The sequence below is a fragment of the Myotis brandtii genome, unplaced genomic scaffold (genome assembly GCF_000412655.1).
Source record: "Myotis brandtii unplaced genomic scaffold, ASM41265v1 scaffold297, whole genome shotgun sequence".
In the NCBI taxonomy this organism is placed as follows: domain Eukaryota; kingdom Metazoa; phylum Chordata; class Mammalia; order Chiroptera; family Vespertilionidae; genus Myotis; species Myotis brandtii.
The window spans coordinates 1,329,181-1,353,919 of NW_005361351.1; the positions used below are offsets into that span (position 1 = coordinate 1,329,181).

Here is a 24,739-nt window from a genome sequence, read left to right on the forward strand (position 1 = left end):
GAGGGTGGAGGGGGGGGGGGGGGGGCGGTGTGTGAGACACTATCAAGTGGAGAGAATAACACCAAATGGAGAAATAATCTCCCTCCAGAACCCTCCGGACCTGCTGCAGGTGGATAAGCAGGCGTCTCCCATATGGCAAAGCAGCCTTCACTCCCCCAAAGAGATCATAACCCGCACGAAGAGACAGGGCCAAGGAACTCCCTGGGACCCGGGAAATGACGTGTGCAGCAGCTTTGAGTAGCAGTATGTCCTCTGTCCGGACACCTGCTTTTACCTAAAGACCTATGGAAAAAATGGGCTGCTCTGTTGGCTTGGAGAAGAAATGACTGGCTTAGAAGCAAAAACCATAGTTGGTTAGAGGTCCTCCAGGCCAAGCCTCTCCTGAGTTGAGGCCCAGAGATAACTGAATGTGTGTGTGTGGCCGGCGCAGCCCTGGGATCTATGTGCCCTGGCTGCTGGCCCAGCTCTTTACACCACCCACCTGGACATGACCAGGAAAGAAGCCTGCCAGTGGGGGATCTCACCAGGCCTGGGCAGTACCTTGAAACCCATGGGCCAGTGTATGAGGTAGAGGTCCAAGTACTCCAACTTCAAGGCCTTCAGAGTGTTGGAGCAGGCTGGTCTCACCAAGGACTTCTTATGGCTGGTGCACCAGAGCTACAAGGGAGAGGAGAAGCGTGACAATTGGCCACAGAGCCAGCGTTGACACATCTGCCCCTGGGTCCCACAAATCCAGGATCTGGAAGACAAACAACATCCAAGACCCAGTGGCCATAAATACAGCGGCCATGACATTATTCTTCAATGGTCCAGGACGTCCACAGGGAGGGGGTTTGCAAAGCTCAGTTCCTCCTGCCTGATTTCTCCTTAGGGGAAGTGGGGGGAAGGGGAAACACTGTGAAATTATTTGATGAAAGAGCTGTCTGGTTATTTGGATCCACTGAGACCAAAAAGATAAAATAAAATAAAAAATACCCACAGGCAGAAAAGATATGAGGAAAAATCAGAAGAATTTGTGTATTCAGTTTCCCCCTTGAACAGACTCTATGTTAAAGGTTCTCTGTTATAAAGACCTCAATCCTGCAGATTAAACTAGGTAAGTAAGTTAACACAGACTGCCTTATACTTAGTACTTCACACCCTCTGTGAAGTAAAAAGTTTGTAATTTTTTCCCCCTCATTGTTTCCTTTACTATATTATTTTGGCACCATCGCAGCAAGAGCAAAACAAAACAAAAAATAAATAAATAAAAGAGGATAAAAATATATAAACCCAAATTACAAGTACAGTATGTTTACAAAAAAGAAACTAGAATACATCATATTGTTAAAAACAGCACTTTCTATATGGTGAGTATATCAGTGATTTTTTAAAAAATTGTATTTCCAAGACTTTTCTAAATTTCAGGAATAATGAGCACACATCCTCTGCTGGCTATGGTCCAGCTGGGAGCACCCGTCCCCTCTGCTGGCTATGACCCAGCTGGGAGCAACCATTCCCTCTGCTGGCTATGATCCAGCTGGGAGCACCCGTCCTCTCTGCTGGCTATGACCCAGCTGGGAGCACCCGTCCTCTCTGCTGGCTATGACCCAGCTGGGAGCACCCGTCCCCTCTGCTGGCTAGCCACAGGAACCCCAGGTGCCCACCTCCCTAACTGGAGGATCAGGAGAGATTTGGGTTCCTGGGCCAAGGTCCCCTGAGCCTCTCCTTTTACAGCACTGATGAGTTAGAGCATTGTATCCAGGTAACACAGACAAGCAAATCTACTTTAGGAACAGCACTGAAGCTTGCAATTACGAAAATGTATTTATTTTTTAAATTTACTTTATTGATTTTTTACAGAGAGGAAGGGAGAGGGATAGAGAGTTAGAAATATCGATCAGCTGCCTCCTGCACACCCCCTACTGGGGATGTGCCCCAAACCAAGGTACATGCCCTTGACTGGAATCGAACCTGGGACCCTTCAGTCCACAGGCTGATGCTCTATCCACTGAGCCAAACCGGTTATGGCACAATTACGGAAATTTAGAGGCGGCAATCACTCGGGAGATTGTGAAACCCACTGTCTGCTCTTCCACGATGGAGCCGGGTTCCTGAGCCAGTCTCAGGAAGGACAGCTGCCATGTGAACTCTCTGCTCCTGGCCTAATGGCCTTAATATTCTTCTTCAAAGTCAAAAGCTAAGGAATTCTTTAATTCTCCACTCTCTTGGTCTGCCGCCAGCATTTCTTACAGGGCCCACCTCCTGACTGTCCTTCCCAGCCATTTCCTTGCCATCTGTCTAGTGCTGTCCCAAGGCAGGCTGTCACCCCTCCCACCGACACTGCTGTTAAGGTCTCGTGCCTTCTGCCTCCTGTTTAAAGGACTCTGCTTTCACCTTCACAGTCTCCTCTACACAGAACAATTCTGGCTCAACAGAAGGTAAAACCTTCAGCGGTGCTCCTTGGTGAGAAGAGAACTCCTTAAATGGCGATCAGGTCTTCTGTGATCAGGCTCGTCCAGGGCTCCAGCCTCACCGCTCCTTGTCTCCTCTGCCAACATTGCTCAGTCCAGGAACACCAAGCTTCTCAAGGGTCCCCACCACACTGCCCCATGCCTCCTGCCTTTGCTCTAGTTGTCCCTTCTGCTTGTCACACTGTCCCCGACCCCTTCACCTGCACCACTCCCAGCACGTGCACAAAGCTGCAGAAACCCTTATCAGGTCTGGTTCAAGTATGAAGGAAGTCAGCAGCTCTATGGGAGCCTGGAAAACCATCCCCGTGCTATGTCAGCTGTCTCAACACCCAAGCCCTGAGCGGCCTGCACCTGCTCTCCCTGCAGGCCAAGTCCTACCTTACTGACGATGAACAGGTCCTCCCGCCGAACCACGCCCTCCTGGATCTTGCTCTGGATCCCAGCTCCGATCTCACTCTCATTGCGGTACAGGTAGGCGCAGTCAAAGTGCCGATATCCCACATCGATTGCCACTTTCACTGCCTCTGTCACTTCCCCTGGAGCCGCCTGCAGAATGAACAAGATCCAAGGAGTTGCCCGGCTGACTACCTGCAGCAGTAATAAACTAGGTGCTTGTAAGCCACCCAGCTTTCCTGGTTGGTTGTTATGCAGCACTTCTTGGGCAATAGATTTCAATGGCAGATTTGTAATCTTACAAGATTAAAAATAAATAAAACGAAGACTTTGTATGGATCAGGGAAAGGTGATTAGGATTAATCCAATTCTATACCACCGAAGTCCAACAGTTTTCACAGCTTTTCCTTACCCTGGGTACGAGAACGTGTGGACTCCTACATCCGGCTGAGTGCAGAAGACATAGTGCATACAAGAATTAAAGTCAAGACAAGAAAGTCAAGACAGTTAAATCCATAGAGTGCTTATTGAACAGCGCCAAATGCATGGCCTTGGCTAGAAGCTGAGAACCACCAGTGAAACCACATCCTGGCCTCTAAGAGTTGTTAAGTGGATAGAAGAAATAATTTAAATAATATTTAGATGAGTGGTGGGTTGATCATTCTAATTCCTACTCTAATTTCCTAGGTGACTTCTTACAGGAATACACACACACACACACACACATACACACACATTTATATGTTAGTGCCAAGTCTCAAAGCACCGACAAGTCAGAAATCTAAAGTAGAGAAAGTTCCCAAGTTCAAAGTGCTTCCGCTATCAGGTTTTACACAGGGGACCTGAAGTTACAAAGTTCCTATTTAGTGTGTATATATATATATTCACACACACATACATATATGTGTATGTGTGTGTGAATATATATATATATTATCAAAGACTACATTTAAAAAAAAAAGAAAAATTGAAAGTTAGTGCCAAGTCTCAAAGCACCGACAGGTCAGAAATCCAAAGTAGAGAAAGTTCCCAAGTTCAAAGTGCTTCAGCTATCAGGTTTACACAGGGGACCTGAAGTTACAAAGTTCCTATTTAAAGCCAATTCCTTTATCTTATTGATACAGACAACTTTCCAGTAACAGTGGCCTCTGATCTAGTTAGGTGACTGCCACTCTTTCTGTCTGTACGCAAGCCCGACGATCTTTTCTTCTGGGCTTGCTTTCCCAAACATTATTTCTGAATAATTGTGATTTGGCTTCAATATGCAATATCAGAGACAACCCCCATTTCCAGATAATCTGCCATCTACAAATCCCATCTTTCAGACGCAGGAAGCCTCCCGGGGAGTTACAGGGACTAGCTGGCTGGGGGCTGCAGGTGTCCCCGCGGGTTTCTCCTCTCCGGGGCGTCCAGGGAGGTGGCCACCAGGTTGTCCCTGCGGGTGGCCCCTCCACAGCAGAGCGAACCGCGGTGAGGAAAGGCTCCGCCTCTCCAGGACCCCGAGGCCACCTCACCTTCCAGGTGCCCAGGCCCAGAACAGGAATCTTCTCCATCCTTCGGAGCGGCTTCTGTGGCGGCGGTGCTGCTCTGGAGGTGAGCCACCGCGGCGGACTCCAGATTGGCGGGTGGCTCCGAGGCGGCGGGTTAGTGGGCATCTCAGCTGGGGGGGCGGCGCCTGAGGCGGGGTCCGCGATTGGCCGGTGGCTCCGAGGTGTCCGGGTAGCAGACCGCGCCGTCCTGGCCAGTGGACACGCCCACATCTCGGGAGAAAGTTGGACGTTGGGAAGCGGGGTGCGCGCGCTACGCATTGAGGTCCTGGCAGGTCCCAGTCACGAAGGCGGGCGGATGCGCAGGGGTCCCCAGGGTCCCAGAGTCGGCAGAGTCCCCCCCCCTCCCCAGGGCAGCCCTGAGAGGACCCGGTCTAGGGCGCTCTGTGCACCGCTTTGGGCGCCTGGGACCAGGGTAGGTCGGGGCAAGGCACTGGGCCACTCCTCTGGGGACCAGGGGCAGGAGCACCCTTGCTGGAGCCTCAGGTCCTCAGGTGGAACTGGGCGGAGTCATTGCCCTGGCTGAGCAATGGAACTGGGCACCCCACGACCACAATAGACGGAATTCAGGGGCATGGAGTATTCCAGGTCTCGCTCATCTCCCCCGCCCCACTCTCCTTCCCTCCGCCCAGGGCCTGCGACCCCAGTGCCTGGATGACTCCAACCAATAGTGTGTTTTGTTGTTCCCGGCCTGCGGCTGCAGTGCTGGGGCTGACCACCAGGGGGCGGGCTGTGCCCACTGGGCTCAATGGAGTAACTGGGGCAGGGAAGGAGTCAGTCATTCTGGGCGTGGCCCTGCCTCTGACCCACCTGGTACCTTTAATTATTAGCCTCCATCTCCATGATGATGTGAGCTGCTCAGAGGCGGGAGAGGGCTGTGAGATCCTTTCATTGATTTATTCAGTTACTGTGAAGAAAAAAAAATTACTTTTTGTGGGAATATCAGAAAATTCTTTATATACTGCTTTCACGTCACAATATGGCCACAAGTATTTTTGCATTTGGTACCGTTTATATTGTTTGACTCGTCGTCCCTCTTTTGTCCTACTCCAGCGTGAAAATAAGTCGTCCCTGAACTGGATGAGACTTGCAGGGTGGGGACCATGCAGGCAGACACACTGCAGAAGCTGGTAAAGTACCCGATGTCTGCCCTCCAGAGCAGACTACTGTGTCCCGCCTCCCTGTCTATCTACTGAAACTTCTCCAGCACCCAACAGGTCACCCCTGCTGTGGAAAAGGTGGGTGCTTTTCCCCCACTACAGCACAGGGGTTACTCTGCCACCTCCCAGCTGGGTGTCTTGAGAATGTCATTTCACCTCTCTGAGCCTCAGTTTGCTTGTGTGAAAACTGGGGTGCTATGAGGACCAAACTCAGAGGGCTATTGTCAGGACTAAGTGGGATAAGCCATGGAGAGTGCTGACCCTGTGCCTGGCCCTGTGGAAAGGGCTGCTAAGGGCTCTGGTTTTATTTATGATTTTCTATTCCCCATGAAGCTCTCTGCCTCAAGCCTTACTTATTCTGTGGCCTGGGAAAAGCTGCTTCCCATTTGTAAACTCCTTTCTATCTGGGTGTCACATTCTATCTGGGCGGTCCCCTGTCCTGGGTGTAGCCAGAGCAAAGACTCTTAGAGGATTGCTGAGGGGCCTCATGTACAGTCAGATATCTGAGAAGGTTCATTCTATTAACAGTAGATCTATTAAGTGCCTACTGTGTGCAGGCCCCTTTCTAGACACTTGGCATAGCTCAATGAATGGAGCAGACTAAAATCCCTACCCTCCCTTGCTTCCATTCCAGTTGGGGAATCAGCCAGTGCCACTGGACATCACAGCAGGTAGAGGACACAGGATGTTCAATGTGACACCTTCCTAGGCCAGAGCCTGCTGAGCCGGAGCCCTAGGGTGGATGATTGTGAGCATAAGGGGAAGGGTTGGTGCTGGGGCTACTCAGGGAGAATAGCCAGCGGTTGGTGTAGGGACAGGAGCAGACTGGCCTCAGACCACCTATTAGGAGGATTCAGCCTGGGAAGATGTCCTTTTCTGAGAAATTCTGGGATATGTTCTGTCTTTGGAGAGGCATTCGAGTGACCTCTCCTCCTCTTGCAGCTCCAGCACCATCTCCAGAGTGGCTCTGGCTCCAGCATCAGTTCCTATAGCATCTCCAGAGCCAGATCCAGCTGTATAACTACGGGGCCCAAGCCCGCATAGAGCTGGAGGCACTACTGTCATTAGATTTGATGCCACCTCCAGCAGCAGGTCCAGAGCCAGAGCCAAGTGTACGCCCGATTCTAACAGCAATTCCAGAGCTAGAGGCCACTCCAGGAGAAGCTCAGAGGGGCCTTGTCTTCCCACGTGTGGAACAGGAGCTGCACCTGGAGCCTCCCTCCGCGCCAGCTCCTGAGCTACACCCAGCACCAGAGTTGGCCTCCTCTCCCCTCTGGTGGTAGCACTTTTTCAGTTTTCTTTTTATATTTAAATTAAAAAAAAACATTTGTTAAAATTTAAATTCAGTATGATGCAACCTTTAAATCATTTTAAACTGCAATTTAGAGGCATTAAGCATTTCCCTATGCTGTGCAGCCAGCCCCACCCTCTAATTGCAGACTGTTTTCATCTCCCCAAGAGGAAAGCCCACACCCAATGGTCACTGCCTTCCCTTAGCCCCCAGCAATAGCTAACCTGTTTTGTCTGTTTCTTTATCTACTCTGGATTATTCATATAAGTGGAATCATACTATGTGGCTTCTTATGTATGCCCACATATTTTAAGAAGGACTCATTTTTGCTTTTCTTAAAATTTAAAATAGCACTTTTTATTTAAAAGAGAAATCACAGATGAAAAAAAGATTATATGTGAAAACTGAAGCCCTTATAGTAGATATGTTCAGAATCTGGGGCGGGGTGGAAGTGGGACCGCTGTTCTAAGTGTCACCAGGAGCCAGGAGCCATAAAGAAACAGCTGGCTCTTTGGTGGCCATCTGAAACAAGGAAAACATACCCAGTGGAAAGACAAATGGAAACTAGAACAGCATTCCTCAGAACCCGAGGACAGAGAAAGGTTGAACACACTGATGGTACCAAAATCTCTGAAAAAACAGTTTTAAAGGGATCCAGAAATGAAACATGCTGTGCAAACGGGAAGCAGGGCACATGGCCTATATGCCAGAATGGCCACCTCCCTGCTGAGGGCACACACTGCTAGCATGTCACCATTGAAGTATGGTAGCAATCATCTCAGGTAGAAACTATAGTTTAACCCTGCTGTTTGGCTTCTGTACTTACTTGCTCTGTTTAACAATAGAAAAGTTATTTTGATTTTCTGAATTATATAAATAATCCCATTTGATTGAATACCCTATTGATTGTAATGTGAATATCCCATTGGCTGTGGTCATACTGTTTTTAGAAAGCACATTCCTCTGTACCTGGGGACCAGGACAGCACAATTATCCCAAGACCTGAGGGCTCCAGATAATGTGTTCCTGTCATCTCAGTGGTCCCGAGACCCGAGGACTCTAGATAATGCATTCTGGTTGACTCATTGGTCCCAAGACCAGGACAGCACAATTACTCTAAATTGCCTCGATGGCTCCAGATAATGTGTTCCTGTTAACTCAGTGGTCCCAAGACCCGATGGCTCCAGATAATGTTTTTCCGCTGATTCAGTGATCCGGAGACCCAAAACTATAATTAACATGCTTAAGTCTGCTTCTGTAAACTGCTTTTTTGCAAACTAGGTTCCTCATTCCAAACCCTGGGATGCCGAAATGTCCCCTCGTAGTCCCGGATTTGCAATAAATATGACTCCTTAATTCGACTTCTTGAGGCGTCTTTGTGTGATTTGCGGGCTACATTACAACACCATCACTAGCAGGGTTTATGTCGGGTGATAACCAACTTTGGGGACAATGTGAGGAAGCAGAGGCCCCACCAGATCCCCTGGAGAGAATTGTGAAAGGACACTCATCTCTGGGAGGGAGCATAAAGTTCCACAGGTACAAAGGTACAATCTTTACCTAGCAGTGCTGAGCCTAGGAATGTATCCAGAAGAAATGCCGACATAATTCTTCCAAGCTTATTTATAAGGCTACCCATTACAGTCCACACAGACTATTCATTGTGGGGCCATTGCCCTGGTCTTGGCCCCATCCATGCTCCTGTCCTTCTTGCCCCATAACCTAGCTTCTGAGCACAACAGTGGGTCTGCTATCCGGGACAGATGGGGGAAATGGCCTGGCTGCCTGCCCGCTCCCTCTTCCAGGCACAAACCCCTTCCTCTCAGACAGGAAAGCACATCAATAGGGATGACCTTGAACATGTCTAAGGGTTGGTGGTCTAGGGCAAGTCGCGATATCCCTCCAAGATGCTCCACCTGGCCCCTCCTCCCACCAGAAAAGGCACAACCCTAGTGGCCTCTCAATTTTGGAGGCAAGATATTTCTCATTTTGGTATGTGACTCTAGCCCAGTGGTCGGCAAACTGCGGCTTGGCAAACCATGGCTCGTGAGCCACATGCGGCTCTTTGGCCCCTTCAGCGTGGCTCTTCCACAAAATACCGACTTCTGCGCATGGGCCACAAAGTTTCAATCGCACTGTACGTGCGCACCCGCACGTGGTATTTTGTGGAAGAGCCACACTGAAGGGGCCAAAGAGCCGCATGTGGCTCGCAAGCCACAGTTTGCCGACCACGGCTCTAGCCCATTTACCCATTGAACTGAAAAGCTGCTAGTTTTGAGCTGGGCCCAGAACTATAAAAGGCTTTGCAATAGTTCTAGGCTGCCATGCAGGCTTTTCTGTCCTTGGGCCATGAGCAATTACTCTAAATTGCCTCGATGGCTCTAGATAATGTGTTCCTGTCATCTCAGTGGTCCCAAGACCTGAGGGCTCTAGATAATGCGTTCCGGCTGACTCATTGGTCCCAAGACCAGGACAGCACAATTACTCTAAATTGCCTCTATGGCTCTAGATAATGTGTTCCTGTTAACTCAGTGGTCCCAAGACCCGAGGGCTCCAGATAATGTGTTTCCACTGATTCAGTGATCCGGAGACCCAAAACTATAATTAACATGCTTAAGTCTGCTTCTGTAAACTGCTTTTTTGCAAACTAGGTTCCTCATTCCAAACCCTGGGATGTAATCGATACCTTTGTGATTTTTGCCTATATAAATCTGGTGGTGGGCCTGGGGAGGGCACTGCGAGATTTGGAGTCCCTCATAGCCCCGAATTGCAATAAATGTGACTCTTTAATTCAACTTCTTGAGGCGTTCTTCTGTGATTCGCGGGGCACATTACAACAGTTGCAGCTGTAACAAATGCCTAACCTTCTGATTTATGGACTGTCCTGATTACCATCCCACTTACCTCCAACTTTCCCTCAAACCCAACACCTCATTCTAGCAGAGGACTGGAAAGAAGATAATAAAAATAAAATATATCATTTAGGATTAGGTTCACCTGAGAATAACATGGACCACTTCTTTCTACCCACTGCATCCCCCGCAGCACACAAGTGCCTTAAAAATTAGAAGTGTCTGCCTCAGCCCCCACCACTGTGGCTTCGTCTGGAAGGATGTCCAGAATGACGTCCAGATGGTCGTTCAGCTGTTCAGTCTAATTAGCATATTACACTTTCATTGTTATAGATTACCCAGTTTCTCTGGCTAGAACTGTCAATACTATGCTAAGTAGAAATTGGGGGAGTGAGTATCCTTTCCTGTTCCTGACCTGACAGCAAAAGCTTTCAATTTTTCACCACTGAGTAAGCTATTAGATGTGGGCTTGTCATAAAAGGCCTTTATTATGTTGAGTAAGTTCCCTTTTATTCCTAGTTTATTGAATAGTTTTGTTTGTTTTTTTGTTAATCCTCACCTGATGATATTATTCCATTGATTTTTAGAGAGAGTGGAAGGGAGAGGGAGAGACCAAACATCGATGTGAGAGAGACAGAGATACATCCATTGGTTGCCTCCTGCATGCTCTCCAACCAGGGCCCGGGGTTGAGCCTGAAACTGAGGTAATTGCCCTTGACTGGAATTGAAACAAGGACCCTTCAGTCTGCAGGCCAACACTCTATCTACTGAGCCACCCTGGCTAGGGCTTATTGAGTGTTTTTATCATGAAAAGTTGTTGAATCTTGTCACATGCTTTTTTTTTTTGCAAAAGTTGAAATGATGATGTAGTTTTTCCCTTTATTCTGATAATGTAGAGTTTTTTGGTATGTTAAACCATCCTCAGAATAGACTCCCTCATGCTTGGCTTCTGTCCTGATGCTGGTGAGATTTACAAATGTTTGTGTGGGAATACTGTTGTTTTCCATGTCTATCCTCACATACTACCTTATTACCTTGATCACTGTAGCTTAAGGAAAAGTCTGAGTAGCTGGAATTGTGTATCCTCTAACATTGTTTAAGATTGTTCTGATTACTCTTGGCCCTTTGTATTTCTATATCAATTTTGAAATTAGCTTATCAACTTCTACAAAGATATCTGCTGAGGCACTTTTTAGGGATTGTATTGAATCTATAAATCAAATTGGAAGAATTGACATTTTAACACTATACCAGGGAAAAAGACATCAGACCTTAAAAAGAAAGAAATGATAAGCCAGGAACAAATATTTGCAACTCATATCTCAGACAAAGGACCTAATGTCCTCAATAAATAGATATTAGAAACTGATGAGAAAAGAGCAGCCACACAAAAGTGGACAAAATATATCATCAAACACTTCACAAAAATACTCTTATACACATGAAATATGCTCAGTCTCAGTTATTTGACAAAATTACCCAATCTAGGAGATTGAAAATATACTATGAAACTGCAGAAATAGGAACTTTTATCATCAGTGATGAAAATGCCAGTTGCCTTCCAATGAAGGCAGTTTGATCACATTGATCAAACTTACAAATGTATTTACTTCTAATTCAACAGTCCCAGGTTCAGGGAATTTATCCCATGGAAACATGTCCACACTTGACATATGTACATGGTCACCCATCACAGCCTTCTTCATAAAAGAAAAGATTGGAAACAACCCAATTTCCTTCATTGTCTCTCAGGTGATATTAGCGATGGCCATCTCTGAGATGGAATACAATGTAGGTGGGGAAAAGATCAGGAAGAAAGAGTGAAGAAAGGAAGCTACTAATTTACAAAGGTCTCTCACTGGTGCTGATTGCTCACAGGGGTGGCCCTCACTGTTCTGCCCCACCCATGTCAGGCTGGCTTTTTTAGCACCTGGAAACATGACTTTACTAGTGTTCCACCAATGCCAGAGTCTTTGTGGCCAATGGGGGTTACCCAGGGATCTGGGCCACGTGTGTACAATGACCAGAAGGATCCCAGTCAGTCTCCCGGAAGACATTGCCCAGTTCCCCTGTTAAACTCAAACCCCAGCTTCTGGGGTTATCGGTGGGAAGATAGATCACAGGGATTTCTTTGTCTTATAGGATCAAGAAAAACTTCATGGAGGAACCTAGGAATGGTTTTCTCGAATGACTATTTTATTATTTATTTATTTATTTATTTATTTAAAAATATTTTTATTGATTTCAGAGAGGAAAGGAGAGGGAGAGAGAGATAGAAGCATCAATGATAAGAGATCATCATTGATTGGCTGCCTCCTGCACACCCCCTACTGGGGATTGAGCTTGCAACCAGGCATGTTCCCTTCATCAGAATTGAACCTGGGACCCTCTGTCCACAGGCCGACACTCTATCCATTAAGCCAAACCAGCGAGGGTCAAATGCCCATTTTAAATATGACAAACCTGAGGGCAGTTAAGGGAATGGCCAGATGGGATCACCAATATCATGGGTGCTCAGACCAAGGGCCCTGCCCACATACTCTCTAGTCCCACCCAGGTTGGTCCTGAGCTGCTAGACAAGGACATATATATGACCCTGAGCCTGGTAGCTGCTCCCAAATGAGCTGGGATGGCTTGACTGTGACCCACATTTCCTCTTTAAGCCCTGCTCCAGTCTGTTTCCTCCCGTAGTACCTAGTAGGCACTTACATATGCACTGAATCAGTGTAATCCTCCCAACAAGCCTATGAGGTGGTTGCTTTCATTTTGCAGAGGAGAGACCTGAGACACAAGTCTTGGGTTGATTGGTTCATTCACTGATGCACTCAGCCCCTGTGTACTGCTCCCTGTAGTGTGCAAGCAACTAGAATATAAATGTGAAGTCCAGACACCCTCCCTGCCCTTAGAGCTCACAGCACACCAGGTGGGACAATATCTAACCCACAGCCAGTAAATGGAGGCTCCAAAGTTATGGCCACCTCTAGCACAAGGTTGTACACACCCATGGAGTTAGAGCTAGCTCTGGCACCGGCTATACAGCTAGACCTAGGACCAGATTGAGAGTTATAGCCAGTTCCGGTTCTAGATCCAGACCTAAAGCAATATCCATAATTCATTCTCTCATCATTTCTGGTACCAGTGCCAGAATTATAGTGAGCCACAGAACTAGAGCCACTTCTAGAGCCAGCTGTAACAGCACTGCCTAAGATAGAGCCTGCTCCAGCACCAGCGCTGGCACCAGATCCCATGCTAGTTCCACAGTCAAAGCCAACTGCATGTCTAGCATCAGCTTTCACACAGGCTCCCATGCTGGAGGCACCCTGGCAGCTCTGTCAATATTGGCTCCTGAGCTCCAGCCAGGGCCCGCGCCAGCACCAGAGTTGCCCTTCTCTTCCTTGTGATGATAACTTTTTAAAAGAATTTCCTTTTTCCAATTCATATACTATATGGTTTACTAGATTTTATGTTTTAAAATTTAGATACAGTGAAATTTTAGCTTTTAATTACTTTTAAATTTGTATAACTCAGTGGCATTAATATCCTGTGCAATAATCAACACTCTATTTCTAGAATGCTTTTACCATACCCAACAGTAATGCTGTACACATTCATGCAGATGCCAGACTCTGCCAGGCACTTTGGACCTGAGTTTGGCCTGGAGGGCCCCAGGAGTTCTGCTCAGGAGCTGTGGGAACTTGGCTTCTTTTGTGGGTGCAGAGTGGGAAACACTGGCATCAGGAAGTGTCCGTCAGGGAGGTACCTCACCTCCATCACCACCGCCACTTATGTCTTTCTGTTTCTAGGCAATTCCTTATCCTTGACCTATTGGCCCCTCCTAAGCACAGCTAACCTTTCCTCTGCCTCTGCCCCTCCAGAACTGAAGTCCCCTGACAACGCCAGCCTGTTCTATACCATGCAGCCTCCCTCTCATGAAGCAAATAAGGCCCCGGAGTGCGAAGGACACCTTCTAATTGGTCCCTTGTGTTGGCCAGTATAAGGAGGGCCACATCCCCCAGGGACGGGCTAGTCAGGGTGCTAGGCCACATACAGAGTACAGTGCCCCAGGCCAGGTGGGCATCTTCTGCTCAATCTGCCAGCCCAAGTCACCCTAGGAGTCCAGATTCACCTTGAAACTCTCCTGCTGTAGCCTCAATGCCTAACCTTTAATGGGCTGGCTTGGCATCCCCTTGTTCACATACGGCCCTGGGTGTCTTCTGCTCTTTGGGAACCAGATTAGCTGACACTTTCCAAAGAGCACTGGCAATGAGCATAGCATCCTGCCCAGCTCAGGACACTGCCCTCTGTACCGTACACTTCCCTCATGGCCACTGGTGCACATGGACCATCTTACTATCCAGCCACAAGGGCCAGCACAGCTTCCATTCCTCGTCCTCAGACCAGTTCAAACATGTCTCCTGTCTTAGCAACAGGGATGTGCTGAAGTGCTCAGCATTCACTGAGTCAGCTCTTCCAATCTTATGGGGAAAAGAACAAGCAAGCCTTCCTGGGGTTCCCATTGGCCAGGACATGAAGTTCTCACCTCGCCCCACTTCCCTGATAAATATTATCCTTCTCAGCCTCTCCCTTCCCAGAAGTAGGCCTGGCATTCCTGAGAGTCTGGCATCTGTGGCTTTTGCTGTCCTCACAGCTCTGGGAGCTAACATCCCTGTTATCCCCAGGTCATCCAAACATAGGTCAACTCCCAGCAGCCCCTTTGTCTTCAGCTTCCACCACACCTGAGCCACTTTGTCAGCCTGGATGTGGACAACAGCAACATGCACAAGAGCATTCTGGTGAGCTGGGCAGGTGCGATGTCCCCTCGGTTCCCTCACTCAGACCTGAGTATATACCCCTCCTGAATGGCTATTTTGAAAAGTAACAAGCTCTGGGATTTCTAGGCATCGTGGCATCCCTGGGAGGAGGCAGATGGTCACGAGTCCCCCACTGTACACAGGCTCATCTCGGCCTAGTCAGGTCCCAAACCAATTGCAGTGTTAGAACCAGGGCCAGATACAGAGCTAGAACCACCATAAGGCTTGAGGAAGGGCCAGTTGCAGGACTAGCTCTAGTGTCAGTTACAAAGTTAGAGCCTGTGCCAGCACCACCTCCTGCACTAGCTTCACAGCCATCTCTGGCACCAGCTCTTGAACTAGAAACAGCTCCAGTGTCAGCTCCAGCACCACCACCAGAAGGAGAACCAACTCCAGCAAGAGCTCTAACACCAGCTCCAGAGTTAGAGGCTACTTTGGCCTCCTGTGCCAAATCCAGCACAAGTTGCATCACCACTTCTAGAGCTAGAACCTGCTCGATTCCAGAATTAGAGCGGTCCCAGGCTGGAATGGGAGCAGCACCTGTTTCAGAGGAAGAGTCAGGTTCAAAACTAGATATGCTGTCTGGAAGGGCCAGACTGGCTACTTGTCAAAGTCACTGCTCAGGAGAGGCCTATACCCAGAGAAGTCCAAGTTAGGGGACCACCCCACCCATGGATATCACGAGGGTGCTCTTGTCCATGTTGCTGCTGCATTCTCTGAGCTGACAGGGATGAAGCAGTGCTGCCCACCTGCTGGATGTGCATCAACTGCAAAGGAGCTGTGGTTGCAGACCACGGAGGCACCATGCATGTGGCTGTGTGGCAGTCAAGGGCACAGTGGAAGCTGACGAGACGCTGCTGGAGGCTGAACCAATGTTGCAGATTTGGAAGGACTAAGTGGAGGTTGACTCCCAGAACAGTGGGAGATGGTAAGGTCAGCAGAAGTTCCAGACTCTGCAGGGAACCCCATGCCAGGGTGCAGCTTCCAGAAATTCTAGAAACTGGGACTTCTTGACTTGTTCATGGGTGCAGATTGGGGAACATGGGGCTCAGAAGGGAGGTGCTGTGGCAGTGCTGACAGGGAGAAGGGGGAAGGCACTCACCTTCTTTTCTTGACCATCAGAGAATGCTAGGAAAAGCTCATGTTGATCTCCTTCAGTTCAGAGCTGGAGGAGCCAGCTGAGTGCTCACTGAGCACACCAGCAAGTGCCCTCTGTGAGGCGGAACTGTATCTGTAATGGTCACAGGACTTGGAGTGCGAGTTGCCACTGGTCCTGCATTCTCCTTTGGAGCCCTTGTGTCTGACTGTACAGCCAGCCCCACTGGGAAAGTGCGTGTCCCAGGGTGCCCTTGGGCACAGGTGGCAATGACCACACCCAAGAAGACACAAGGGAAGTTCACAGAGGACAATGATAGGTGGTGGGGAGGGGCCCATGCCAGCATTCCTTAGCAAAAGCAATTTGTCTTTTAGACCCCAGAGAGTAGGGCACAGTGGAAGCTGACAAGACGCTGCTGGAGGCTGAACCAATGTTGCAGATTTGGAAGGACTAAGTGGAGGTTGACTCCCAGAACAGTGGGAGATGGTAAGGTCAGACTCTGCAGGGAACCCTATGCCAGGGTGCAGCTTCCAGAAATTCTAGAAACTGGGACTTCTTGACTTGTTCATGGGTGCAGATTGGGGAACATGGGGCTCAGAAGGGAGGTGCTGTGGCAGTGCTGACAGGGAGAAGGGGGAAGGCACTAACCTTCTTTTCTTGGCCATCAGAGAACGCTAGGAAAAGCTCATGTTGATCTCCTTCAGTTCAGAGCTGGAGGAGCCAGCTGAGTGCTCACTGAGCACACCAGCAAGTGCCCTCTGTGAGGCGGAACTGTATCTGTAATGGTCACAGGACTTGGAGTGCGAGTTGCCACTGGTCCTGCATTCTCCTTTGGAGCCCTTGTGTCTGACTGTACAGCCAGCCCCACTGGGAAAGTGGGTGTCCCAGGGTGCCCTTGGGCACAGGTGGCAATGACCACACCCAAGAAGACACAAGGGAAGTTCACAGAGGACAATGATAGGTGGTGGGGAGGGGCCCATGCCAGCATTCCTTAGCAAAAGCAATTTGTCTTTTAGACCCCAGAGAGTAGAAGATACCCAAGGCTCTGAGTGTCTCTGGGAGAGGTCAAGTCAGCTGTTGACCAGTTGGGAGGCAGACGACTACCACAGCCCTCCACTGTACACGAGGACACTGAGGCAGGTCTCTTCTCTTCCCTGGAGAGCTCTTGGGGATCTATGCTTTGGTGGGGGTAGATAACATGCTACATAGCTCTCTCCAGTTCTAGGATGCCGATAGACTACCTGGATTGTTTCTTACAACCTCCCCCCACCCCCAAGGACTCCTTGCCTACATTCAGAGCCCTGTGTGGACTGGTTCTTTCACCCTCCTCACCCCCACTCCAGCCTCCCCTAGAACTTTCTCACCTGGGGACTCTGCAAGCCCTGGCCTGCCTCACAGCTCCCTACCTGCAGTGCTCCTCATCTATGATGGACTCACCTCCAAGGCTGGGCTCAGGGGCCACCTCCTTGGGCTTCTATTAACAGCATACACAGCCTTTGGGGTCAGATTGACCTGGGGTGGTGTTACAGCCCTGGGACAAGCAAGTCATATCCTGACTTTGCAGAGCCTCAGTTCAGCTGGCCTTGGTCACTTACAGCTGGGGGACCTTGAGCTCTGGTACCCACTGCTCATCTCTGAAATGGGGTGGACTCACTGATCACATGGGGTTCTCTAATAGCAGTAATTACTCCAAATTCTTACTCTGCTCTCACTGTGGTGCCGCCTCCTCCCAGGAGTCCCACCTTCCCCATTACACCAGCCAGGGACAGGCAGGAACTCATGTCCTGGGCTTCTGCCAGAGGAAACAGGGAGGGACATAAAGGAAGAGGGGGAAGGCAGCCTAAATTTCTCCCTGCCTGGCGTGTCCACTGCCTCCTCTAAGACTCCTGTTCTAGCCATGCACAGAACTGGCCCCTCATGTAGTGTCTGGGGACAAGGACAGTGGGACAGGGGCTGTTCCACAACGCTCATGTCCCCAGGTCTCTGGACCAACTGGCTGGAGTAGGGTAATGCAATGGTTCCAGAGGTTGTGGGGTCTCAGAGCAGTGGCGGTCGAGGTCCAGTGGTACTGGCCAGGCTGGGAACCATTGGTACATTGTGCATGCCATGAGGTGGCATCTCATGCACACTGTCCAAGACCTTGTGTGTGCTCCGCCATGGACATGAGGCTGGCTGCTCTGCTCGAGTCCACATGTGGAGGGAAGCCATGCGCCCCTGAGTGTGCCCCGCCACCCTCACCCAGGGGCCGGATCCACTTTGAGCTGGGCTCACGTGGTTCCCTGTCTAATCCTCATGAGATAATCATGAAACTGAGGCCAGGAAAGGTAGAAATTGGTCCAGAGCGAGGTGGGTGTCCATATGGGAAGAGGATACCTAAGATCCTGGGGCCCCATGCCCACTTTTCCCATGTGGGGCCGATTCCCACATAAGCGCATGTGCACACACACACACACCCCATTCTAACTATCCATCTGTATGCTTAGTATGCTTAGTAATATATAGTGTAGTACAGGGGTCCTCAAACTACGGCCCGCGGGCCACATGCAAATACAAATATTATATTTGTTCCCGTTTTGTTTTTTTTACTTCAAAATAAGATATGTGCAGTGTGCACAGGAATTTGTTCATAGTTTTTTTTTAAACTATAGTCCGGCCCTCCAACGGTCTGAGGGACAGTGAACTGGCCCCCTGTTTAAAAAGTTTGAGGACCCCTGGTGTAGTACTTCAAGGTTGGGAACCACATGTAGATTTCAATTTGGTTCTCCTGCCCTCTAATGGTCATTTCTCAAAATGCAGACAAAGCTGTATTAGGGGAAACATTTGAAACTATTAATGCAACCCAAGTATGTGAATCCTGCTTCAAATTTTGGATTTTTGGAGATGAGAAACTTAGCAGAGTTACCTAAGGAACTGAGCAATGAGGTGTAAGACATAAAAACATTTTGAATATTGTGAGGCTATTTTTACAATATACAAATAATTTTTGAATTTCCAAAAATAGTTCATAAATTGAAGCAATGTGAAAATAGTTTTATATTTCTTTGAGAAGTTAAAAATGTAGGGCTAATGTGTTTTTATAGACATCATTTAAAAAACAATTACTTTATTGATTATTTATAGATGGATACAGAGAAAATTGGCAAATTGTAAACTAATACCTATATTTAGAATGTGCTTCACTTAAGCTTGGGAAATATTTTGTGACTGTAGAGATGAATTTACTTATTTAGGAAATACAATTGAGGAAAAATAATTGTATTTGATTAAAAATAGTTATTTATTAGTTGAAAATAATCCTTTTAATATATAGTGTAGTACTTCAAGCTTGGCAACCACACATGTGGATTTTAGTTTAGTTCTCCTGCCCTCTAATGGCCTTTTCTCAAAATGCAAACAAAGCTGTATTTTAAGGGGAAACGTTTGAAACTATTAATACAACCCAGGTGAGTGAGTACCACTTCAAATTTTGGAGATTTGAGGAACCTGAGAAATTTCCTCCATCAGTTTCCTCATTCTAACTTTGCAACATAAACACTGTATCTCAAGTACATACTCTCTTGAGATTATAGACGTAAAATTGAATTCTGGCATCTCTTGACCATTTGACTAGTAAATTATCCAAAGCTACAGTAATTTTCTGTAAAATTTTTACACAGTATAATCTTAGACCTTATAACTACTGCACAAAGGGTGATTGCAAATAAATAAATAAATGAAACACTTTTAAATGTACTGCTTCCTACTACTAAGTCCTTTGTATAATGTATTTTTTTCCTCTCATAACCACCGCATACACATTGTGAAGTATATACAGTTTTATTCAGATTTCATAAAGAAATAAAGTAATACTAAGGGAGACTAATAAAACTTAGGAAGTGGTACACCCTGGCTTGAAACACTGAGTTTGGTGCCTTAACTTTCCTACTTTTAAAAATATATCTAGTTAATTAAGTTTGAATTAATTTTAAGTTATTTAACCAGGATAATTTGGTACTGTATTTCAATTTTTTAACATATTAATTTAAGGAACATTTATGTATCACATTTTTTTCATGTTAATGTATACCAGTCTCAAAGACTTAGATTCTTCTCTACATTTTAAGAACCAGGCCCCATTTTAGAGAAGGTGAGTTTTAGGAAATCTAAACAAGTTTTTTTCATTTTTCAACTGAAGAATTTAAATATAGAAACTAGAGCTTAGTGTCCTCTTTATGATAGACAGCAAACAGATGCTTGTGGGCCAAGAAAAAGTTTACTCTGGAGAAGTTACATTGTACAGAATTGAGTATGATTTCAGATAAAGAGGATTATTGGCTTCAAGAAGATTTTTCACTGACTACACTTTTAGAGTCCTTTCTCTAAAATAGCTTCATTAAAAAAATCCCTTGGGTATTTCTCTAATAGCCAGTTCCAAATCAGATTATTCCTGGATTAAACGATTAGTTATCTACGGACAGGTCACCTTGGTTAATTCTAGCCAGTAATGACTTTTCATCCCTTGGATTTCTATGACATTTTGTTTAAGCTGCTTACACAGTACTAACTTCATACATAAGAACAATGGGGCAACCCCTAAGAACAAAAGAAAAAGAATCACCCCATAAGAGTTAAGCACAAAAAACTCATACATAACAAGCAAGGTTAGCTGCTTGTAAAATAATCAGAGATGTATCTAGAAATGTGTGACTCTTCACAGGTTCAAATTGACTGGAGTGAAGTCTCAGGGAGGCAGATCAGAAACTCAACCATAAATAGGAAAGCTCAAATCTAAAGCCAGTTTTACCTTCTCCCGTGTGAAGAGATTTTTAAAATATTCATGAAACCATTTTTATGTTAATTTAATAACAGCTATGTGAAATAATTAAAACCCAATTGTTCTGAATATTAATTCAAGCAATTCTCACCCTCACCCCCAGGAGATGGGTATTCTAGTTAATCACACATTCATGATGAATACACTGAAACACAGACAAGTTCAGTAACTCTCAGGATTCCACGTAATGGAGCAGGAGTCTTTCCTGGGTTCTAGGGTCAGCACACATAAACACCCCACTCTATGCTGCTTCAGTTAAGATGGTGTACCTTTGTGATGGTTATTTTTATGTGTCAACGTAGCTGGTCCGGATATTTGGTCAAACATTATTTTGGGTGTTTCTGGATGAGATTAACATATTAACTGGCAAAGTACAGCAGATTGCCCTGTCTAATGTGGAAAGGTATCAGCCAACCACTTGAAGGCCTGAATACAACAAATTAGCTGACTTTCCTGAGTAAGAAGATATTCCTTCTGCCTGATGGCTTTTGAAGGGGGACATTGGTCTTTTTCTGACCTGGACTCAGCTTAGAATTTACACCATTAGCTCTCCTAGTTCTCAGGCTTTTGGACTCAAACTGACACCATTGGCTCTCTTGAATCTCCATCTTGAGTGTTAATATTGGGACTTCTCAGCCTCCATAATTGTGGGAGCCAATTTCTTATAATTAATACACACACACACACACACACACACACACACACGTATACAGATAGAGAACCTAGACTAATACAGATTTTTGCCTTGAGAACGGGGCGATTACACATGACACCTCATGTGCTGTAAGCTCTCCAGAATGCGGACATGTATGTTATCTTTCCACTATATATCCAGCACCTGTTCTAATTCCTGCTGCAGTACACTCCCAGGTTAAGCATGTTTACTGGGGAGGAGAAGTGTCCAGAGAGCAAGGATCTGCCTTTATTCTGTTCACACAGCACTGTCAGGGAAAGAAGGGGTCGGATCCCGGGGAAGTGGAAGTATTCTTTCATTCATGTATCAGGCACTCAGTGTGTACACAGTATACAGTATGAAACAGATCTTGTGCTAGGTGGAAGAACACAGAGATAAAATACACAATTCCTGCTCTCGTGGACCTCTCACTTCTTAGGATGACAAGTAAAATCTATATGGATAAAAATCAATTCATATTAAGCGGGTACGGACCTAATAAACGGAGCTTCAAAAGACATGAATCCAAAGCTGACAGAGCTAACTTGAAGGAGAAATAGGACCATAATCATCATTTCAATATGCTGAGATTTCAATATGCTGATCAGTAACTGAGAATAACAAGTAGACGGCAAATCAGTAAGGAGAGAGAACACCTGAACAACTTCCTCCACCAACGGGGCAATACAGGCGTGTACCGAGCGCTGAACCCACACAAAGCTGCACATTCTTCTCAGGAGCACCAGGACCACTCGCCGAGACAGACCGAGTGCTGGGCCATGGAATGAGTTTGGATATGCTTAAAACGATTGGGATCCACCAGCATTTGCATCCTCTCTGGCTACAAACCCTCCTCTCTGGGTGCAGGTGGTGAGAGCTCGGAGGGGACAGGGTTGCATTCAGCGGCGACAGGCAGGAACTGCCTGCAATTATACGGACCTGAGCGCAACAAAGAGACAGCGCGACGGCGGGGCCAGATTGTGAGATACGCGGAAGCGGAACGCAAACAGGTCTCGACCCCTAGTGGTGACGTCAGAGGAGAGGCGTGTCAGCGGGAGGCGTCCCCCGGTTTGTGGCTGGGGTAACTGGCTGATGATTCGGATTCCCAATAATTTAAACAAAGCACGGGCCCCGAAACAAGAAGTATCGCTCTAACTCATCTGCCCTCTCAAGCTCCGCCCGGTGACCAAACGCTTTGGAGAATCCACAGACCCAAACGGCCGTAGAGAGCGCCACGACGTTCGGAGGAAAGGAAGTAGATTTTACGGCGAGCCGTAAAGTAGGGTCTACGGTGAGCTGTAAAGCACGTTCCCTTCCGGTTCACGACAGCAGCCCCGACCGTCTCTGCCGGCCTTCCTCCGGTAAGCACCTCTGCCGACCCTTGCGAATTCAGTTCTTTTCTCTCTCGGGCCTTTTCCTACTGTCGCCCCCGCCACCTTGGATCATGTTCAAGAAATTTGATGAAAAAGAAAACGTGTCCAACTGCATCCAGTTGAAAACGTCAGTTATTAAGGGTATTAAGAACCAGTTGATAGAACAGTTTCCAGGCATTGAACCATGGCTTAATCAAATCATGCCTAAGAAAGATCCGGTTAAAATAGTGCGGTGCCACGAGCATATAGAAATCCTTACAGTAAACGGAGAGTTACTGTTTTTTCGACAGAGAGAAGGGCCTTTTTATCCAACTCTAAGGCTACTACACAAATACCCATTTATCCTGCCACGACAGCAAGTTGATAAAGGAGCCATCAAATTTGTGCTCAGTGGCGCAAATATCATGTGTCCAGGCTTAACCTCGCCTGGAGCCAAGCTTTACCCTGCTGCAGCGGATACTGTTGTTGCAATCATGGCAGAAGGAAAACAGCATGCCCTGTGTGTTGGCGTTATGAAGATGTCTGCGGAAGATATCGAGAAAGTGAACAAAGGGATTGGCATTGAAAATATCCATTATTTAAATGATGGGCTGTGGCATATGAAGACGTATAAGTGAGCCTCAGAAGGAAAACACTTGGGCTAAATATGGACATTGCGCTGTGTCTGTGTTTGTGTCTGTGTGTGACAGCATGAAGACAATACTTCTATGGTTATGCTGAATAAATTCAGCAGTTGCTACAAAAAAAAAAAGTAAAGATTTGGAACGAGTCCATGTCTATATCTGTGTCATTGTGTGCATGTTTGTGTGAGTATGTACGCCTGTGAGTATGTCTGCATATGAGAGTGTGTATGTGTGCGTGTGTGTGTGTGTTCGTTCCCCCCGCGTGCGCACGCATGTGTGTTTGCAGAGGGGTAATTAGGTTTGCTGTCTTGTCTATTCAAGCAGATAGCAGCTCAAACACAGGTAAGTTATCTCTTGCAGAAAAATACGTTTCTATGTCAAGAGATATAGTTGGTAGACAGACCCAAAGGTGTGAGTGACAAATTGGGAAGAAGAAAATGACTGGAGAAGGGCCCTGAACAACTCTACCAATATGAATATTTAAGGGATAAGCAGAAGTTGGAAGGCCTAAACAATTTTACTGGAAGCAGAAAATCCAGTAAAAAGTATACAGATGGCATCATTGGTTACCCACCCAAAAAACACTGCCCGCCTCCTGGCTGGCAGAACTCTGACATCCCTTTTCTACAGGAACCAGGTAAATGCTGATTATTCTGGGTCCACATGATGGTCTGTTTCCCAGTGAAACTGGTTAATTTATAGGTAGGCATGGCCCTATGGACAAATAGAACTTTCTCTATTTAGGATCCCTTAAGAAAATGGGTATCTTTTCCCCCTTGTCTTTGAACCATGTATAGGTGAGTATGTAATCTATAGTATTAGGGGCCATGAAAAGATTTCTGGGGAAAAATTTCAGACTTTAAAAAAAATACTTATTGTTGAAGGTATTACATATGTCCCTCATTTTTCCCATTGTCATCTTCTAGCCTGCCCCTGTCCCCCGACCCCAGGCCTTCACTACACTATTGTCTGTATCCATGGGTTATGCATATATGCATACAAGTTCTTTGGTTAATCTCTTCCCACCCACCCACCTTTGCCTTCCCTCTGAGATTCCACAGTCTGAGAAAGATGTATAGGGAGAAACATCCTCTGAATGGATGTTGGCATGTACAGTTTTGCTCTTGTAGTAACACACACACACACAACCTTGATGTGCAACATGTCCAACCATGGTAAAATTAAAAGTGAAAAGCAACAGTGTCCTTGATTTATAAACGGGTGATTTAAAACCATGCAGATGCCATATATCAGGCATCTTATTAAGGAGTGCGGCTAGGTTATGTGAGATAATAAAATTCCCTTATTGATTACTCCCTTTTTACTTGAGGTTTCTGAAATTGAAGCCAAAGGTATTCCAATTTTTATAGAGTGACCTGGACACCCAACTGAAAAATGAAAGGAGGATAAAATGGGTCAAGTGAAAGTTCATCGGTGACTTTTGTATGAGCTGTTTTGGTGTAATTCTGTTAATGCAAGGTCAATTGCAGTAGATTTAGGGGTGAATGGAAAGTTAGAAGCTAGGATGCAGAAGTTCAGACTTGATGTTATTCCCTACAGAATTTTGGTTGTGAATTTAAATATATTAATATAGAGGAAGGTTATAATTAAGATTTTTTTGGAGTTTATATTATTTTGCTGTTGTTACTGTTTT

The 24,739-nt window shown here is 46.7% G+C and overlaps 2 protein-coding genes and 1 long non-coding RNA gene across 4 annotated transcripts in view; 2 read left to right on the plus strand and 1 right to left on the minus strand.

The window, feature by feature from the left end:
- The window catches only part of AKR1E2 (aldo-keto reductase family 1, member E2), a 33,603-nt gene extending 11,328 nt beyond the window's left edge, over positions 1–22,275 (minus strand). The window contains exons 1-5 of one of the 2 annotated variants that reach the window (XM_014542295.1): positions 22,029–22,275; positions 5,211–5,300; positions 4,361–4,606; positions 2,832–2,999; positions 541–657 (exon numbers count right to left, since the gene is read on the minus strand). In XM_014542295.1, the coding sequence (XP_014397781.1) occupies positions 541–657; positions 2,832–2,999; positions 4,361–4,606 (531 nt within the window). In that variant the 5' untranslated portion in view covers positions 5,211–5,300; positions 22,029–22,275. Of the gene's footprint in view, positions 1–540; positions 658–2,831; positions 3,000–4,360; positions 4,607–5,203; positions 5,301–22,028 lie in introns of both variants that reach the window. The other variant, XM_005869519.2, reaches the window with a different exon arrangement.
- On the plus strand, positions 4,616–6,873 carry LOC106726641. The gene is made up of 3 exons (XR_001362711.1): positions 4,616–4,808; positions 5,447–5,631; positions 6,496–6,873. It is a non-coding gene; the product is annotated as an uncharacterized LOC106726641 (long non-coding RNA).
- Positions 22,276–22,401: 126 nt separating the features above from the next.
- Positions 22,402–23,231, plus strand: LOC102257097 (malignant T-cell-amplified sequence 1). Its single transcript, XM_005869521.2, has one exon. The coding sequence runs from the start codon at positions 22,534–22,536 to the stop codon at positions 23,077–23,079; it is 546 nt and encodes a 181-aa protein (XP_005869583.1). The 5' UTR covers positions 22,402–22,533; the 3' UTR covers positions 23,080–23,231.
- Positions 23,232–24,739: the final 1,508 nt, after the last annotated feature.

Excerpts from the sequence above, each read along its gene's own strand:
- LOC102257097 (XM_005869521.2), top strand. The coding sequence starts at position 22,534 with ATGTTCAAGAAATTTGATGAAAAAGAAAACGTGTCCAACTGCATCCAG.